At 42.8% G+C, this 15,027-nt stretch overlaps 1 protein-coding gene across 30 annotated transcripts in view; it reads right to left on the reverse strand.

Annotated features, from left to right (window-relative positions):
• Window positions 1-15,027, reverse strand: part of LOC109635140 (ankyrin repeat and SAM domain-containing protein 1A) — a 57,856-nt gene that overhangs the window by 12,295 nt on the left and 30,534 nt on the right. For 11 of the 30 annotated variants that reach the window (XM_069527440.1, XM_069527437.1, XM_069527430.1 and 8 more), the window contains 3 exons: window positions 7,081-7,137; window positions 5,652-5,721; window positions 1,820-1,935 (listed from right to left, as the gene is read on the reverse strand). In XM_069527440.1, coding sequence (XP_069383541.1) covers window positions 1,820-1,935; window positions 5,652-5,721; window positions 7,081-7,137 — 243 coding nt within the window. Of the gene's footprint in view, window positions 1-1,819; window positions 1,936-2,237; window positions 2,413-5,651; window positions 5,722-7,080; window positions 7,138-10,665; window positions 10,794-15,027 lie in introns of those variants that run through there. The other 19 variants (XM_069527451.1, XM_069527446.1, XM_069527448.1 and 16 more) reach the window with 8 other exon arrangements.

The following is a 15,027-nucleotide window of genomic DNA, read 5'->3' on the forward strand; positions in this document are numbered from 1 at the left end:
ACTGTGTTCATTTCATTTCACTGTACGTTGGGTTTAGTTTATGGCTGCAGTTGTTATACGTTTTGAAGTAGCTGCTTTTGAATTTTAATAATTTCACGGCCAGTAAAGTCTGTACAAGAACTGGAGTTAAACATTTATTCTGCTCTATAGGCTCACAGGATATCAACTGGATCACAAAAATGCCATTGTGCTTCAACATAATAATAAATTGCAGATATCTACATTTGATCACACAAGTTTTTAAAAGATATGTCAAGAGGACAAGAGTTTGATGTGTGGCTTCCATCAGCAGTAGACATAAAAAAAGAAAAGATAATGACTTTAATTATTCAAACGCTGGTTTGTTGCTACATATTTTTACATTCTGTCTTTAGAAAGGTCACAATTCAGTGAGATAAAGATAAAACTCCTTCAGTATTATGTCAAATACAAGGATTGCTGTGTATATCACATCCCATGTCTGGAATGAGGGCAGAGCTGTGGCCCATGTACCCATACTGTTTAAGATCTTCAGAAAATGGGGACATGTTAGACTTTTTGAGACTAGCACTGCACTAATTATGATGATTTAAAAAGGCTCAACAAAAACCTGATTTACTCTGATGTATAAATAAGAAAACACTGGATGGTTTTGTCAGTATTTACTTGGATTTCTTTGTAGTAAATAGTAAATGCATTGACGTGATGTTATGTATTTTGTTGTATAAAGTAATGAAAGTCATTAAAGTTTGTTTTCCCTTATTTTTTTAAATGTATATGCAGATCTGGGATTTGTGGTGTACTGTAATCCAATGTGCGGTAACTAGTTGTAAACACAACACATCATAGATTCTTTAAAGCATGTAATGTTTACTGGACATGTAAGGACAGATGGGAAAGATGCTGGGAGTTGTGTTCTGCCTGCATGAGACCGTTTACTGTTTCTCACCAAACACAATCAGTTTGAAATGAGATGAAAAGCTGAACACATATGGCTCTTTATTAAAAGACAAGGCGCGTGATGGGCCTGATGGAGGAGGAGAGAGTTTTCTTCCCGACACATAAGGTGACTGTCTCACTTCCAACATTCCCGCTGGCTCAGCCCAACCAGCTGGGTCCCCCATCCTCTCCTCCATCAGTCCTCATTAGTGACAAAAGCACCAGCGCCAACTCATAGTGGCGTCGCTCTATAAACTTGTCGGCTTGGCAACTGCATCCCATTGCTCACTGAGACGCTCCTCCATTCCGGGCGGGCAGCAGCTGCCTCTCAGTGACTGTAAGTGAGAGGCCATGACAGCGGCCTCCTGAGCTGAGACAAAGTGTCTGAGAGTCTGACAGGACGAACCTGACTCACACAGAACCAGGCGATAGGATATTAAACCTGATGTAAACAAGACATCTGACGACACAGATCAGGCTGCATGTTGTCTAGTTGAATGGAAACATCTTATAACCGATCAAAAGACACAGAAAGGTTGTGTTGGGAATCAAATAATGAATATTGAGAAGATTATAAAACATGAGATGTAATGAGTGATTTTGAATTATGTGTTGAACCCACCCAGAAAATAACTGTTCATATAATTAAGTATCATAGCTACTGAAACACAAGCCAGACTCACGGTGGGAGAGGTTGAGTTTCAACTAATTAAGAGTCAGGTGCAGGTAATGGGATCATCTATCAACTAATGGTGAGTAACATCAGCTGGATTAATGCACAAATATGCAAACTGGACTTAAGTAGTAGTAAGTAGTGACAGAAGATTATAGAAGTGAGAAGACCACTGTCAACAGAGTTAAGGACAATTTGGACATTATATAAAAGAAGTAAGGAACTCACCATATAGTGCAGGTCGTCGAACCCGTTGAGAAGCAGCTTGCTCTCGTACTGTGGGAGCCCCACATGCTCGAGCCAGTCTCCCACGGGCTGGTCCAGCAGCCGTCCCGCAGCACCTGCTGACAGGGGAAAGCGCTTCAGGAGGGAGAAACCTTTCAGCCGGACACAGCGGCACTCTGACGATGAGACGTGGCATTGCCACATCATTCTCGGCCAGCAGAGCCGGGCGCACCAGCAACAGGAGGGCGGAGGAGACAGTGTCCTCTGAGGACAGGGCGTCGGCTCCCGCAGGGAAGCGGGGGCCGAACCAGAGTCACCCAAGATGGATTATAGCACCCCTGATCTCAGGGGTGAGGGGGATGATAAAGGGATATGAGCTGGTTGACTACCAGCTAACAACAACAACACAGTGCTGCCTCACCTAAATAAAGAAAACGAGTAAAAAAACAGTTCATATCCAGCCATCAGAAAAATTCTAAATGTCCCATGTCAAGAGATAGAACTTTTTTAAAAGCCTGCAGCTGATTTAAATGAGCTCCAGTTCTGTCATGTAGAAAAACTCACAGGAGTCAGAGGAGAGCCGCCGCTCATAACAGCTTTTTTCAGGGAGAGTGATTTGTTTCGGCTGAGTGTGAAGTTGTTTGGAAACTTGCGGACAGAAGCGAGAGACAGTTAATTATCAAAAAGGCTCATCCCTGAATCGCAGATGCAGCTCACTCAGCATTTAATCCACAGGACAGGAATCCTGCACACATGGACAGCAGCAGGAAAATGTGAAGCAGCAGAGACTAACCTGGGACACGACTGCAATGAGCAAAGACTGATCACAAGCAAAAGCTGTAGTGACGTCTGTCAGCAGCCACAGCTGACAGGAGTCTAACCTATAGAAGGGACATGATTTCCACTTCTCCTTTTACCAAGTTACTGTTTTAACTCACTTTGAAAATGCAAAAATGACATGAATGTATTATTACTAGTTTGGTGAGGTTGTTTTTAACTATTGATTTGATCACCAAATTTTGAGTGCATGGCAACACATAAGGAAATCTGCCAACTCACAATAACAAACTAAAATAGAATGAATGTGTAAAATAAACATTTTAAAGCTTTGCATTCCCTTGTCGCCGCCCTCATCTCCTTCTCTGCTCCAGAGAAGTCTCATTTTTGATCACTCCAGAAACTCGGAAATGTGTCAAGGTAAAAAAAAATCCACTCAGGGATCCAATCAGCTTCTTCAAAGAGCACTTCAGTAATTGCTGGCCCAGAGACTGAACTCCTCTGCAGACGAAAGAGTGTTCAAAGTGTCTCGCCTCAGTCTGGCAGTTTGTGAGATGTGTTCAAGTCCAGTAAAAAAGAAAAAGCTTGTGTCGTCGTCTCCAGGCTGAAGAATGGACAGATTCCGAGGTGGCGTCCTCCTATTGTCCTGACTGTTCACAATGCTGCTGCCTGCAATTCCTCTCTCCTCCCTTACTCTCTCTCTCTCCCCTCATTGCATGCGCTTCCCCACTCCTCCCTCTCTCCCTCACCACCACCACCTCTCTCTGAAACACTGCAGGTGGCTGCTCTTTGTCAGTGCTAGCTACAGACCCCCCACCCCTCATCACTAGCATTGGCTGCAGCTTCCTTTCTTGTATCGCATCATACTCTTCCACTGCATCTGTCACTCTAATGTAGAAGTCGATCAGAGGGGAGAACAGTAAAAGAGTGGCTGCAGGCACAGAGTCATTCAGCTAGACACATCACAGCTTTCTACTCAACGCTGGACTGAATCAGAGAGGGGAGGGGGTTGACGGTGATGCGGCTTCTCGCATGTGCATCACACAGAGAGCTGCTTCTCCAGCGAGTCCCTGAGTGGCCTCGGTGGGCTTCTTCATTGAGATGGAGCTGTGAGCATGGTGGCTGATGGGCTGAGGCTCGACTGCACAGAGGAGTGGCACGTTCAGAGCAGACAGATGCAGCCCGTAGAGGGATGCTCACTATGTTGCTGCAGTGGTCTCAGCTTTCCTTAAGTCTACAAAGCAAAATGAGCTCATCCCCCTGACATACAGTACGTAGTGGTTAATATTTAAACAGCTCGCTCAGGCTGGGAATAAAGAGACTGCAAACTTTGTGCTTAGGTACAGTGGATCTGCGGCAATACTTAAATATATTATAATGTGGCTCAAGCAAAGAGTAAACTGAGAGGGAATGTGGAATAATTTTGCTGAAGAGAGGGAGTCGATTGTCTGGGATACAGCTACAGTCCCCGGGCTACGTCCATCAACCCAGACGACAGGCTTTGCAAAAGCCCGGTGAACATGATGTGAACAGGTACGGAATCCTTAACACAAAGACGTGGCCCGGCCCTTTGGTTTAAAAGCAGGCTGGTGTTGTGTTATACAGCACAGCTTGGAAGCACTGCCTGAAAAAAACCTGGACACAAAACCTGTGGTTTTCCAGTCGACTCTCTGACCACAGGGCAAAAAAGTCTGCTCAACAGCATTGATCGGGCGAACGAAGACCCCCCATTTTTTCCATCATAGTGAATAACCTTCAGTGGTACTAAGGTAAGGTGTAGACTGCCCAAAAGTAAAAGTTTATTTCACCCAAAACTGAAAAATAAAGTCAGAAGTAGAAAAAAGGCCTTATTCAATACATGAATAGTAAGTGGGCTTGTTAATGAGAATAAGGCAAAAATAAGGCAACAGCTTTCTGCAGCAAAGGAAACAAATGAAACCCTTTAAGCAAAAACAAAGCTCCTTCTGTCGATGACTTAGAAACTGTCTGTGCAATACTGTGCTGCAGGAAGTTGTACTGTATACTGTTATCAGGAGGGTGAGGAAAAGGCAGACTGGGTGGTCATGAGTTCATCCTACAATAAGTCCCAGATCATTTGTCTCCAGACTTAAACCTCACAGAGCTGGTGTGAGATTAACTGAGCAACCTGTGAGTGCAACACTTTTGTGGGAACTTGTGCAACAGGATGATCTTTTATGAACAACAGTGAAACCCTAAAAAAAACAAGTTCAACAAGAGGATTTCTTAATATCTTTCTTTGTTTGTTTTTTTTTAAATCTCTCAATTAGTTCAAGTCTTTCATTTTAGGAACACTGAGAAAGTATGGACATTTGAATAACAGCTGGGAAAGTTTTTTCAAATAGGACTTCTTCCAGCCGTGTAACTTACTCTACAGCTGCAAATACCAATTCCCTTCCTCGCCTGCTCTATTAAAACAGACCAACTGTCAGCCTGCATTATGCTTTAGCAACCGATTCTCTGTTGTTAACTGAATCTCAATTTGTTTCCAGCTGCATCCTTCATTGACCGTGTCTCTCAGACGCCGATTTGATTTTCCCTGAGGGCCCCGATAAGGATAAAATATTGGGGATGATAAAGAAAATTCAAGCAGGTAACGGGTAAAGAAAATGTGAGTTCTAGGTCCATAGGACGGCAAGTAAGGATCCATTGTCCTGTGATAATACACACATATGTGTCACAAACTTAGAAAGGCTGGTTAAAGGTTTAGAGGAGATGCATGCGAACAAATGGAGTCTAAATCTGTCCACTAAAATCGCTGCCTACAGCCAAATGGGCAATTAAGGTTTTTTATGTTGAAACCTAAAGAGTTCTCATGAGATTAATAATACAACATGAGGTGAATTTATAACAGAGGTGAGTAAAAACAGATAAAATCTGCACAAGGAGCTAGAAAACTGGAGCATGAAAAAAAGGTTATTTGTCCACCTCACAAATTCAGCCTCCATTAATAACTCATGTTTGAATTCAAACTATTTAAAAGTGTTTCATTCTAATTAACATTGGATATCGCTAAAGGGGAATAATGATCATACTCTACCTGGCGTAGCATATTGTTGATCTCTGGAAAAATCAATGCCGGCACCAATCAGTGTCATGATCTTCTCGATCTGAGGACAAAGATTAAAAGAGAGAAAGAAATAAGAAGCTGCAGAAGCCGACACAATTTAACCTCCACCTCTCACCAACAAAATGCAGAAACCTCCCCATGCCTTAAACAATACACCACCAAATACAGTCACTCTGCAAAAGCAGTGTTGAACTTCATTGAGAGAAGAGTCAGTTTTATGAAGACACATAAAGTGTATTTGAAGGGCATCTTGAGCAGCTGCACTATGGCTGCATGGTTGCATTTATGCCTCGTTTATTGCCACAGTATTACAGTGACTTACACAGTCTTATATTGGAGGAGTAACTGACACCGGGCTGCAGGTATAGCAGCATCTCAACTGCTGCCTGCAGCCAAAGCAATAATGATTTACACTGACACTCGCTGGTCTCACCATCCGGCATCAGGAATTACAAAGCAAAAGGTTTGTCAGGGCGATAAAAAAAGAGAGAGAAGGTGTGACAGTGTCAAAAAGTGTTTAAAAAACCAAGTCAGGTTAAACTATGACTATAATACAAATCACAAAAAGAGTTTAATTCATAGAAGCTACAGAAAAAAAACTACAAACTAAAACTGAAAAGGCCCAGAGTCCCATGTTACCAACAGTTTCATGCATTTCCACAGAATGCATGAGAGCATCACTAGAGTGTTGTCTCCCAGCTTAGCCCTTGATATCAACATGCCATACACATGCACAAATGCAGATGCAACATATCACAACAGTGTTTACTTAGAATGCGTTCATAAGGGCACCGCAGCAGCATTGGGTCATTGAGCTGCAATATTACACCTGTCACAGCACAGAAACATGGCTCACGCCCTTTCCACCAGTCCAGGGTTGAGTATGCAAAGACTATGGGAGTGCAGAAAATGAAAAGGTAGAAACTGACAGCGCTGCTATCACACCTGTCAGGTAATGTCGCTCCAACTCTTTTATAAACTTGAGTGAATTGCTATTTTTTATGCCATTTTGGAAATGTTTTAACTGAAAGCAATCCCTGATGACTGAGTATAAGTCCTGCCTGCTCCTCTAAAAGCCCCAGACAGGTTATTGGTGTAGTCTACATGTGTAAGGGTCCTCTCATCATCAATCCGTTTAGTCGTGAAATAGAAGAGAAATGTCTGTCAGACTGATGCTTCTTTTCAAATGTGCTGCTGTTAGACTGGATAGTTAATAGAACCTTAAACTCCTCGACTTGGATGGAAGAAGAAATGAATAATCACTGAGATTATGTCATTCCACCGGAGTTCATTAAGCCCAAAGGAATCCCATCTACCTCTACCAAGAACTCCCCCGGAAGAGGACAGATCCAAACCCCAAAAGGACCAGGAAATGATTTTATGAAGATGGACTTCTTACGCTGTCAAAGGAATTAGGTCTTCGTTGTTTTGTGGTGGGACAGGCCGTCGGTGTCTGCTGAGAGAGAATTCAGGGTTTTGTTTTGTCCCAGGTCTGTAAACTGTGCCAGTAATCCACCAGCAGAGTTGTTTTAACTTTTCTGTTTGATATAAAGATCCTTTACACGGTTGATCCTGAAAGACTTTTTTTAAATAGACAACTGTACAATGCGATTAAATTATTGAATAATTACTGAGGTTGAAGAAAGTTTTGGAACGAAAGAGTCAAAAAAACAAAACATGTAGCATCAATGAACCTGAGGACCACACTCTGGACTACAGCGTACAGAATAATACATCGCTCTTATTTCAAAACTTTCTTTCCTTAAAGATATTTTTCAGGGCATTTCGCCTTTATTGATGGGACAGTGCAAGTGTGAAAGTGGGAGAGAGAATGAGGGTAAAGGGCTGAGTCGGAAATCGAACCTGCGGCTGCTGCAGGAAGACTCCGTATGCAGGGCGCACACAGGCACCTCTAGTTATTTTCACATTCAACATGAATCCTCAGCACAGAATAAAGAATGATGATATGAGGTCTGATCATTTTAAATTCAATTCATCTGCCGGATGCCACTTCTCCATACTGTCGATAAGAGACCATATGGTGGGGAACTCAAACGCACTCAACAAATAACCTCCATCCATCAGCAGCTCACGATCACTTCAAGAACTTTGGTGGTGAATTGGCAGAATTTCTTGTACCGGAGCTATAGACCCCAATGAGTCAGCAAAACAGGTTGCTGTTTGTTCTGTGTGTGTGTGTGTGAGACCAGCACTTTTAAAGCTGCATTAGTCACAATGTTATATGTCATTTGTTTATTCGGCATAGTAAACACAACGAATAAAAAGCACTAGTTTAACTGAGGGATATGATCTATTATTTCTTGGCTTTGCTTTAAGGAAACAGTCAACACCAGGAAGTCACTGCTACTGGCCACGAAATCATCAGTCACACAACCCCCTGTGGTTTTTCTAGACATGAGATAAAATCTGTTAATTAAAGCTTCGCCCCTGAAATAGTCCACTGAGGCGTCATACTTATATTTAAACATATTTACTGTTTGAGGGAGGTATTGACCTTCTAACTCTCAGCAAGTAAACAAGTGTATTCCCGACTATTCAGTCAAGAATATTCCTTTTCTCAGTACAAACAGCTGAAACAATAAAAATAGCACGAACAAAGTGACCTATCTCTCGCTGCAATGAGGTAACTCAGTTGTAAATGAGAGACGTAAAAGAGAAAAATATCCTGCATGTTCATTGGCTATCGCTCGTGTGCAGCTGGGCAAGGATATCGATTTAATAATAAATACAAATCAGAGAAATCTTAATGTGACGTGTGCATTTAAGATAACCAACATTTTTAGGCTGTCAGCAAAGCCAATTATTAAGCTGCTGATGAACAGAGCTCTGCGAAATCACGCTCACTCACACAGCTATTGTAAGTCCTGAGATAAGGAGTGCAGGGTAATGCTGGTGTCTCATAAAGTGGTGGAGGTCTGTACTGAAGGGAGGATAATGCTCCTGTCAGGGGCATCACTGCAATGAGCAGAGTGGTACCAACATGTCCTACAATACTGAAGCAGGGGCTGTAATAATCTGTTCTCCTGATTGTCACATCTGCAACAACCTCAGGGTGCCTTTCTGAACGCCTCGAGCTGCCATGCATAAGAACAAAGAGGAGAGTGGTCGCATTTTAAACACGCTCACGCTGCAGGTAAGGTCAGTGTATCGAGCTTTGGCATTTAAACGCAATGCAAATGAATGTGGATCGTAGACTGTGTATAAAGATGGATGATGTGACAGCTCCCAAAAAAATGACACCACTTTATTGTCCCACTTGGTTGGGCTATAGTTTAGGTTATTAATCCCACCTCCTCCATGTTAGTGGATGGGACATGGACCAAACTCAACTTCCATTTTTCTTGTAACCTTGGTTTTAATTATTTATTTGATGCCATAAAGAGGGAAACATCATGACTGACAGAGACTGAGCTGCAATCAGTGGGACCTCGATACCTTGGCTCCACAACACTATCACTGCTGCATAGATGTAGCTCTAAATTATGGCTGTGGGTGAGTCTATGGTGTGGATGCAATAACAAAAAACAGAGCTGCACACAGTCTTGCTGTGTTGGCTTCGCTTGTCCACTATAATGGAAAAGGGAATTCAGCTGGGCCAGTGAGATTCAGAAGCAGCTACCGTGACAGGCAGGTGTGATACACAGTCGTGTTGGAGCTAGGTAAATATATCCTATCAGGGGACACAGCCCTGTGATTTCCTCAAGGTAAAACACATCCACAACAAGAGAAAGCCGCTGAGTGTCATGGCCGAGGACTGAGGAGCCGTGAGAATGAATAGAGGAGCGAGGGAGAGGAATGTGTTTTTGTGCTGCAGGATGGAATCAATGCAGGGAAGTAAGATGGAGAGGCGTCCATTGTGAGGGGGGCTCACTAGAACAAGGGGAAACAAGGAGGGTCAGAAGTCAGCAGCAGGGTGGAGGTCAACAGCTGAAGAGCCAGCAGTGATGAAAGTTAGTCAGAGTGAGATTAAAGACACACAGACCCGTTTATCATGCTTCTCACAGCAGGCCTTCTGCACTGCCATGACACCGGAGAAAAACTCGACTGCTATTTTACCGGTATTTGAAAGCATAGCTTTTTTTTCCATTAACAGCCTTGACAAACTGGAACAATACGCAACTGAGGCGCAGAAAGGAGGGCAGTGGGAGAGCTAAGCTAAAGGACGCCTTGTTAGTGCCTGTGCAGGGGGAAACAAAAAGCTGCTGCAAAGAAAGTGTGCCCGCACCACCGGCCTCAAATTGGCCAGCTGGCACCAAAACAAGCGTTGGAATTAAAACTGTTGACCAGTGAATGGCATCAAGGGTAACACAAACACACCATCATCTAAAAGGAGGTGCCAACATCTCAGTGCTACATTGGGACAAAGCAGTGTCAGCAGTGCCATTAACATCCTCCTGAAATAGCGCAACGTCACGCTTGTGCTTTTAGGAGCAATGTCCCTCACAAACAACTCCAAAACTTTGTCTCCTCATCCCTCAAAGGACGTCAGAATATAGATTTTCCAATAAGTTAAAATTCTTCATTCAACTTAGAGCGGAGAAGGCTACAGACTCTCTCCACAGACTAGAGGTCTGAGCCCCCTGTGGCCGTCCAGTGCTGGCAGTACCAAGCCATGACCCACACCAACAGGCAAGTCATCTTCATGAGTGCTCCCCACAACAAACCACAAGGCCTCACACAGAGTAAAATCTACCACAAGTCCACAACGAGGTTCTGAACATTACAACACAAAACAAAAAAAACAAAGAAATGTTGCATGAACTGTGGCAGTAAAGAAAACACTCATAAATTAGACAACAAAGGCTTCAATTAGCACATAATCAAACTGTCTTTATAAGAAACATAATATCCACAGAAAGGCTAGAAAGCATCAATTCTTTTTTCATTCAATTGATTCAGTGCAGGTAGACAAGATTAATGAGCCTCCAGTGAAGCTGCTGCCTTTAAGGGAATCAATACTCACAAAAGCTGGTTTCATAGTGACTACTGGATCTGTGGAGTGCGAATGGCAAATGAGGTTAGAAGAGAAGTGGGGCTGCGGATGACGGGCAGCCCTCTCCCTCTGTGTCCGTCTACAGCCGTCTGTTTCCCTTTCTCTCCTCCCATTCGTGGAGCTCAGTTTGCTGGCCCACACAATGTGCCCCCTGGATTGTCATCTCAAGTCTGATTCCAAGGACCAAGACCAACCCACATTAGCATGCGCTTTACACACCAGCACGCACACGCACACGCACACACTCAGAGCTCCTTAAATGGAGAGATGCATAGGCCAAGACCTCATGCAAGTCAAATCTCCTTGTCTTGAAACCAGAGGCAGAGTATCCGAGGGTGTAGCTCAAGCGGAGAGGGGGGGTGGAGTGAGACGGATATAGAAAAAGAGAAGATGAAGTGAGAACTGGAATATTTAGAGTGAAGATTAAAAGAAAAAAAAGATGTTCTTTGAAAAGAATGTGTGCATGCGTCAGGGGTTGGGTTCGGTAACGTTCTGGGACTCCTTGGGCCAAATGCTGTCATACAGCTCAGTAGAGTGTTGCAGAGCAGTCATTCGTGACAGGCAAGATGGCTGCCACACAGAGAGCGGCTGCAGATGGAGTGATATGGGCCGAAGAGAAGTTGGAGAGAGCAAATAGAGAAAGGGAGTTTTCAATTTCCAGTGGACAACTCCTCTAACATCATTAAAGAGAGTGCAGGCTGGGTTACGCCCAATCAAACTTTAACTACTTTCCCCACACACTCCGCTCATTTGCTATGCACTTTATGTCGCCAGTGTGAATATTTCCATTTCAAGCGAATGCAGGCTTATTTTCTGAAAGGAGAGGAAGAACGATCCGGGGCTCTCGTCTCTCTCGCCTCTTGCATTCAGGCATCTGAATCACTATTCAAGTGAGAAGAAATAGGCATCCGGGTTCATTAATATTAACTACATCCCCTAAATTGCACAAAAGAGATTGCCTCGTCAAAAACGTCAAATCTCATTTGGGAAAATAAGTGTCAACACGCACCCCATCATGGAATCATTAGAAAAGGTGGAGTTAACCACAGGAAACTGCTTCTTCTTCGTATCCTCTCTGAGGCAGCAGGGCTCACATTTTGTTCTCTGCAGCTTAGGGCTGCTGCTTTTAAAATTCAGTAAAGCTTTCTTGCATAAGATGTGAGATGTGTTCACACACAAATACAGTCTGTACCCAGTGTGACAGAGAACATGACAAGGGACCTGCACATACTGTTACTGATATCCATCAGAGGCTCAGTTTCTGTTTCACATTTTATTCTGCAGTAGTTTTTTTTAGACATCAACTAACTGCATTGAGTCATTTGTTATTATGATCTTAAAAAAATCTTATTTTATAGCCAACAGACTGGAGAGTAAATAAGATGCACTCCCATGGGATGAATGAATAATTAAGGGTGAATTGTGGTCCTCTATGCCAGCAGCCTACTTTAAGATTTCAAACACGCCTTTGAGCATTCTGTTGAACTTCAAGCTGGTCAGTTCACTGGGTAACATACGCCAGTATGGTGCATACAGCAAATGAGGCCACTGCCTGACATGAATCTCCATTTCCCTGATGAGAGCTTCCTCAGTAAGAAGCCAATAAAACAGCTTGTTCTCCAAGAGGACAGAGATACCTGCTGTTCGGCCTCTTCCTCTACAGACATTCTCTTTAACAACCAGATCAATTCTCATGCTCATCAGTGCACAAGCACCAGGGAGAAGACAACACACCAGCACCAGGATTTTTTTACTGGCTGCTGAGAGCAACAGGGAAGAGCAGCAATCTCCAATAACAAAGGAATGTCATGGCTGCATTACTGCTGTCACGCTCACCGAGGCCACGTCCCTCAGGTGCAGTCTGAGGAGGTGAGGTGTTCGTTAAACTGGGTAACTCGACTGCACAGTGCCACTGACCACAGAGTGTGAGAGGGGAAATAAAAGATTCAGGCTCTCATGATGTTCCCTTCACTTGACCTTCTACTCCACTGGACCATAATGTTCTGCAGAGGGAGGATGATGTCTGGGATAAAGTCTCTATATCATCGATAAAATGATCAATAACTTAATAATATTACACTATTCATTTTTGATTTAAATATGTAAGTACTCCTGATAGAGCTGGAGCGATAAAGCAATCAGGATGATGTTAACTCAAAGCTAACAGGTCTGACATGTTGATTTTATATAATTGTAAAATGTGCTGTTTGGTATTTATCACATTTCTTTGAAAAACAAATCCAAGGGATGAGTCTCAAGATGTTTAAATTGTACGCCTATGAAACAAACAGTCACTACTGGTCATTGTGGGTGGGTAATTTGAAAGAAGCATGCGATCAGCAGACTATGCCACTCATCTCGACACATTTCTGTATAAATGATAGTTAACAGTTATTGCAAAACAAAAGTTGCAACCACAAATAGTTTCATGAAGATCTGAACAACTATTATGTTAAAATCTAAAATATTGCTAACAGTATCTACCTCAAGAATCCAGAAATGCTCAGGCTTCCATTTGTGACACGTGTGGTATAAATAATGAATCACATTATTGAGGATTCATTGATCTCATTGAGCCTCTAGTTGCAGTCATAAGTACTACAAACAAACAGAATGTAGAGAAGCACATTGCAACAGCATGCAGGAATGTCGTGATGATTACAGTAAGGCTCCTGTTGGCTAAAATTGAAAGGCTTAAGAAATCTTAACAAGTAAACAGGTCAAACTGTGGTGATGCTAAGTGTTTCACAATACAATGGAGCTGAGGTGTTTACCATAACAGTCAAATACTATAAATTAATTTCTCTGTGAGTGTTTACTTGGCAGATGTGTGAGTTAAAGTTATGCTGTTGATGAGGGCTGAAGTAAATCAAAAACACCTTCGTTGTGCTGCTCTCAGAGACCAACTTACATACACTGACTGAACACAGCAAAGGATGAGTCATGCAGCCGAGGTTCTGTGTTTTACCCTCGGGCCAGAAAGGTGTTCTGAACTTTTGAACTCTCCTTTGTATATTAACTTCTCTCCATCTGAGCGTTGATGGGACCATTTCCAGACAGAACAATTATCCGGGGTCGATTTGCTGTTGTGCATAAAAGTGCTTCAAAGAAACTCCTCAATTACAGCCTCCTTGTTGTGGACTGGAATACTGCATCACTAACAAACAGCTGCAGCAGCAACATCCACATCTGGCTCAGTTCATGACAGTCACACGCTAACTATAGGCATGAGTAAATTAGCACATTTAAGAAGCAAGCACATGTCTACAGTGGAGGCCAGTATTGCAAAAACACTGCAAAAACAATAAGTGTGTAATTCAGGTGTGGTTGTGTGGTGAGTCGGCCCAAACACGATTGGACCAGAAAACACAAATCTCACATATGACATCACATTTGTGCAATTGGCAAAGGCTTCTCTCTGGGGGAGGGACAACAATAAAGTTTCAGTACAGAAGCACAATAACACATCGCAAACTAATATTTGCATCAGTGGTGCAAGTCAACAACAAAGTTTTATAGATGTTTTTTGTATTTCATTGAATTCTCCTCCACAGACTCACATCTACAACTCAGACCTGCCCTGCCCACTATAGAACCACCTCCACTCAGACCGTCTGAAAACAAACCACGGCCCACAGAAGCCGAGACATCGACCTCAGAGTCTCTACCATCTCTTCTCACCGAGGCCAATCTGAAAGGGCCATGTAAAGAAACACTAGGCAGCAATACGATCTCCTCACTGTGGGGAGAAAAAAGCATCAGGGCTCATGATCAGTTCTGGATGGTCTGGCATCAAAACTGCAACGTGTAAGTTATCTCTCCTCAACTGTCCTGCACTGCGATTGGAGTGAAGGGAAATTGTAAGATATAAAAAAAAAAGAGTATGTTTTCAATAGAGCAGAACACAAACAATACAAAGGAACATTAGTGAGACAACAGTGGATACGCTAGATGAGGGTGGATTACATTAGAACTTAACTGAGAGGCTTAGAGGAAATCATTAATCTTGCCAACTGTAAGAGGATTGTTGAAAGAAATGGTGAAAGAGCATGAAGAGGAAACTATGTGTACGCTTATATGACTGCATATACCTCTGCTCACTCGTTGTGATATATATGTTCTATTATTCACAGCCCATACATGTTATTATTACCTCCGCCGAGCAGGCTGTGCTTTCACCCCTTCTTTGTTTGGTAGAAGGGTTACGAAAAAACCACCTGATGGATTTCCACGAAACATGGTGGGAGGATGGAATTTTGCCTTGATTGAGACAAAAGCGCCAATCCATGATTTTCTGAAATCACATCTTGAGATGTTTTTGACTGTTTATTT

This window comes from Paralichthys olivaceus, chromosome 6 (genome assembly GCF_024713975.1).
Source record: "Paralichthys olivaceus isolate ysfri-2021 chromosome 6, ASM2471397v2, whole genome shotgun sequence".
NCBI lineage: Eukaryota > Metazoa > Chordata > Actinopteri > Pleuronectiformes > Paralichthyidae > Paralichthys > Paralichthys olivaceus.